The sequence below is a fragment of the Equus quagga genome, unplaced genomic scaffold (assembly GCF_021613505.1).
Source record: "Equus quagga isolate Etosha38 unplaced genomic scaffold, UCLA_HA_Equagga_1.0 HiC_scaffold_13931_RagTag, whole genome shotgun sequence".
Taxonomy (NCBI): domain Eukaryota; kingdom Metazoa; phylum Chordata; class Mammalia; order Perissodactyla; family Equidae; genus Equus; species Equus quagga.
In genome coordinates, this window is record NW_025792583.1 from 1 (window position 1) to 5,434 (window position 5,434).

The following is a 5,434-nucleotide window of genomic DNA, read 5'->3' on the forward strand; positions in this document are numbered from 1 at the left end:
ATCCCTCCCACAGGCCACCTTGAGGAAGGGGGAGGGGGCGGTACAGTGCCTGGATGAGAAGACAAATGGAAGCATGGTGAGAGGTGTGAAAAGGCCCATTTCCCATTCCCCTGTGTGCAAACCATAAAATTGTTCGTGGTGTGGTCTTCGAAAACATTCAAATGATGGGGAATAAGAAGTCAAATATGTGAGTCCTCAGCTTCCTTCCTTCCACAGCCCTCACCAGGCAGAAGGCATCCTCTGTGAAGCCCCTTTGTGCCAGGTCACATGCTTGTTTCTGCGGGCCTTCAGGCAGAGCAACTGACTGATTCACACTGCCTGCAAAGGCCAATCTCTGGAAGCAGCATGTGTCCCTTCTCACAGGATTTACTGACAAACTACCTATGGACTCAAGCCTGATGTGTCTGCTGGGGACTGCCAGGGTGAATGGGGGGCAGGAGGAGAGGGCAGGGCCTTTCAGTCCTGGACCCATTGGCTCACGGTTGGGGCAGGGCAAGAGCGATCCAGGACACACAGCATACAACGTGCAACGTCGCTCTTTATTATGAAAATAAACAGCAATCGTGAGTGGGGAAAATACAGAGAACAACTGATCCTTCGGGTCATTATGTTACCTGGCCTACAAGTTAACTTTGCCCTGTCGGTCAGCCAGGCCTCCCACCCCAGGCATGGGCATGGCCGTAGGCTGCAGAAAAGAGAAACAAAGATGACGTGGATGAAGGCAAAGACGAGATCCAAGGGCTCCTTTCAGGGGATTTGTTTGAAGGCCTCCTCTGGGATCTTGCCCCCTGTCTGGAGGGAAGGAGTCAGGATGTCAGAAGGGCCAGCTCCCTGAGTTTCATTTCCAGGCCACTGGGCTCCACCATCCTGGCCTTCCTGAAGGCCCAGAAACATCCAGCTTTAACCCACTTGATTCCCAGACCTCACCTTGAGCGTAGTGAAGGCTTGACCAGCTCTGGTGTAGTTCCACTCATTGTCCTGAAGGCACCTGGAATGGGAGAAGAACAGGTGATCTCCATTAGTATCGCAGTACAGACACGCTGACCACGCAGTGCCACCGCTAAATCTATGCCACGTTTTTGCTGGGACGCATGTACCAGAACGAGCACTATGAGTAATGATGAAGAAAGACCCAGGGAAAACCCAAATGTCTATCACTAGCATTCAAAACTGAAAAACAGAGCTGTGCAAAAGAACGAGGGAGCTTAATATATATTGATAAAGATGTTCAAGAAAAATAACAAATGAAAATTTTAGAAATACAAGTTTCCAATCATTTTTTATTGAGATATAATGCACATACCATTTTAAAGTGTACAATTCCGTGCCTTTTAGTATATTCACAAGATTGTGCAACCATCACTACCTTCTAATTCCAAAGTAATTTTATCATCTCAAAAAGAAACTCCTTAACCATTAGAGATCACTCACTATTCCTCCCCTTACCACAGACCCCGGTAACCACTCGTCTGCTTTTGGGCTCTGTGGATTTGCCTGTCTTGGACATTTCATATAAATGGAATCGTACAATACGCAACGTTTTGTGACTGGCTCCTTTCACTTAGCATGGTTTCAAGGCTCATTGATGTCATGGCATATATCAGAACTGTGTTCTTTTTTATGACTGAATAATACTCTACTATATGGATGTAACAGATTTATTTATCCATTCACCAGCTGAAGGACTTTCGGGCTGTTTCCACTTTGTGGCTGTTATGAATAATGCTACTGTGAACATTCTTGTACAAGTTTTAGAGTGAACGTATGAACTCATTTCTCCTGGTAGATACTTAGGAGTGGGACTACTGGGTCACATGGGAACTCCATGTTTAACCTTTTGAGGAACTGCCAAAATGTTTTCCCCAACTACTGCACCATTTTACATTCCCACCAGTAATACACGAGAATTCCAATTTCTCCACATCCTCACCAACACTTGTTATCATTCGTTTTATTGATGAAAGCCATCCTAGTGAGTGTGAAGTGGTAATTCATTCTGGTTTGGGTTTTTTTTTCGAATTTATTTTATTTATTTACTTTTTTAATTGCGGTAACACTGGTTTATAGCACCATATATGTTTCAGGTGTACATTGTTATGTATTTTGACTTCTGTGTAGGTTCCATCATGTTCACCACCCAAAGACTACGATTCACCACCACACACATGTGCCTAGTCACCCTTTCGCCCTCCCTCCCCCACCCCAGGTAACCACCAATCCAATCTCTGTTTCTATGTGTGTGTTTGTCGTTTTTATCTTCTACTTATGAGTGAGATCATAAGGTATTTGCCTTTCTCCCTCTGATTTATTTCACGTAGCATAATACCCTCAAGGTCCATCCATGTTGTCACAAATGGCCGGATTTCATCATTTCTTATAGCTGAGTAGTACTCCATTGCCTATCTAGACCACACCTTCTTTATCCATTCATCCCTTGATGGGCACCTAGGTTGCTTCCAAGTCTTGGCCATTGTGAATAATGCTGCGAAGAACACAGGGTGCACGTGTCTTTACGCATTCATGTTTTCATGTTCTTTGGGTAAATCCCCAGCAGTGGAATAGCTGGATCTTATGGTAGATCTATTCTTAAGTTTTTGAGGATACTCCATAGTGTTTTCCATAGTGGCTGCACCAGTTTGCACTCCACCGGCAGTGTATGAGAGTTCCCTTCTCTCCACATCCTCCCCAACACTTATTGTTTCCTATCTTATTAATTATAGCCATTCTGACGGGAGTGAGGTGGTATCTCATTGTAGTTTTGATTTGCATTTCCCTGATAGTGATGTTGAACATCTTTTCATGTTCCTGTTGGCCATCTTTATATCTTGTTTGGAGAAATGTCTGTTCAGCTCTTTTGCTCACCATTTAATTGAGTTGTTGGATCTTCTCGTGTTGAGAAGTATGAGTTCTCTGTATATTCTGGATATTAACCCCTTATCAGGTATATGGTTGCCAATGTCTTCTCCCAATTGTTACGGTGTGTTTTCATCTTGTTGATGGTTTCCTTTGCTGTGTAGAAGCTCCTTAGTTTGATGTAGTCCCATTTGTTTATTTTTTCTTTTGTTTCCCTTGCCCAGTCAGACACGGTACTTGAAAATGTGCTGCTAACACTGATGTCAAAGAGCGTACCGCCTATGTTCTCTTGTAGAATTTTCATGGTTTCAGGTCTTACCATACTGTTTTAGTTACCATGGCTTTGTAGTATATTTTGAAATCAGGGAGTGTGATACTTCCACCTTTGTTCTTTTTTCTCAGGATTGCTTTGGCTCTTCGGGGTCTTTGCTGTTTCATATAAATTTTAGGATTCTTCATTGTGGTATTAATTTGCATTTCCTTAATGACTAATGACGTTAAGAAGCTTTTCATGCGCTCACTGACCATTCATATATCTTTTTGGAGAAATGTCTATCCAGATATTCTCCATTTTTAAAATTTGGTGGTTTGTCTTTTTATTGTTGAGCTGTAAGGGTTCTTCATATATTCTTGTCAGATACGTGATTTGCAAATATTTCCTCCCATTCTGTTGGTGGGATTTTCTTTTTTGATAGTGTCCATTGATGCGCAAAGGCTTTTAATTTTGATGAAGTCCAATTTATCTATTTTTTCTTTGGTTGCTTGTACTTTTGGTGTCATATATAAGAAATGCTTGCCTAACTCATGAAGACTTACACCTATGTTTTCTTCCATTCTTCCAAGTTTTTACAGTTTTAGTTCTTACTTTTAGACCTTTGATCCATTTTCTGTATGTGTTTGCATAGGGTGTGAGTCAAGGGTCAAAATTTGTTGTTTTGCGTGCAGATTTCCAGTTGTCCCACCACCATTTGTGGAAGAGGCGACTTTTTCTCCATCGGAAGTTTTCGGCAGTCTGGTTGATAATCAATTGACCATAAACGTGAGGGTTTATTTGTAGACTCTCAATTCCATTCCACTGATTCGTACCACTCAGTCTTGACTACTGTAACTTTGTAGCAAGTTTTGAAATCAGGAAGTGTGAGTCCCCTAACTTTGTGCTTCTCTCTCAAGACTGTTCTGGTGCACTTTCATGTGACATTTAGGATAGGCTTGTCGATTTTTGCATGGAAGGATTTTGATAGGCATTGCATTGAATCTGTAGATTGCTCTGGGTATTACTGCCGTCTTAACAATATCAAGTCTTCCAACCCATGAAAACGGGGTGTCTTTCTGTGTATTTATGGCTTATTTAATATATTCCAACAATGTTTTAGAGATTTCAGAGTATAAGATATGTGCTTCTTTTGCTACATTTGTTTCTAAGTATTTTGCTATTTTGATGCTATTGTAAATGGGCTTCTTTTTTAATTTCATTTTTGCATTGTTCTTTGCAAGTACATAGAAATACAAATGAGTTCTGTATATTGCTCTTGTATCCTGCAACCTTGCTGAACTTGTTTATCAGTAGTCTTTTGGTGGATTCTTTCAGATTTTCTATGTACAATATAATGTCGTTAAGCATTACACTAATTTTAAAATCCTTTACATATATAGTGGGATTATACCATTTTCATGGACCCAATTTGTTTTGGGAAGGAAAATATCCAAAAAGTTATTTTTCCAAATCGCCGGCAAGTTTTCCTGATTCACCCCCCGGCTGTCCCAACTCGCCCCTATTCCCATGCACACCCAGCACTCACTTCTGAGACCACTCGAAGTTCATCCCAGACTGGGTGGAGAAAGCCTGCACCATTTCCTGCTGCTCCTGGGAGACGGTGGGCACGGAGCTGGAGGTGGGTGTGGGAACTGGCATGAAGAACGCTCTCTGAGTCTCGTCGGGGGTGGCGTCCCTCACAAACAGCTGGTCATTCACGATGCACAGACTGGAGGAAAAATGGGCCCCCGGACAACTGATGAATGGACAACCCCACAACCCCGGAAATGTGCCTGCTCCCACGGCCACTCAGCAACCAGATTCCTTCCAGAGCCCTATACTGTGCCTGCCCTCTAGATTCCTTGGCTCGTACCTCCACCCTTCTCACAGAGCTCACCTTTGGAGAGACTGTCTACCAGCTTCACTACATTTGTACTTTACCTGCAACCCAGGGACAATTTTGCACTTGCATTTACCCTGTACAACAGCCCAAGGGGCGGACAGTCTAATCTCCATGTTCAGAGGGAGACACTGAGTCACAAGGAAGTCATGTGACTTAACCAAGGTCACACAGCTAGTGAGTGTTGGGGCCATGAAGAGAACCCAGTGTTCCGACTCCAGACCCCATGCTCTTACCCACTAGGCTAGGCTGCTCCTCGGATCTAACTGGTGGCTTTCCACAATACTGAGAAAACCCCGAGGTCAACACCACCACATTCCCACCCACTGAGCCCAGGCTGGGCTGGGTGTTCCCACTCACAACACAGTACTCACCTGGAACTGCTGGCAGGGACAATGATGAAGGTCCGTGTGAAGGCACGAACAGAA

General features: G+C 43.3%; 1 protein-coding gene across 1 annotated transcript; it reads right to left on the bottom strand.

Moving 5' to 3' along the window:
- Nucleotides 1-623: 623 nt before the first annotated feature.
- LOC124231964 (nuclear RNA export factor 1-like) lies at nucleotides 624-5,430 on the bottom strand (the record flags this gene model as incomplete). Its single annotated transcript, XM_046648958.1, has 4 exons — nucleotides 624-685; nucleotides 928-988; nucleotides 4,653-4,835; nucleotides 5,381-5,430. Coding segments are annotated over 4 exons (356 nt in total), but the record flags the coding sequence as incomplete, so codon positions are not given.
- Nucleotides 5,431-5,434: the final 4 nt, after the last annotated feature.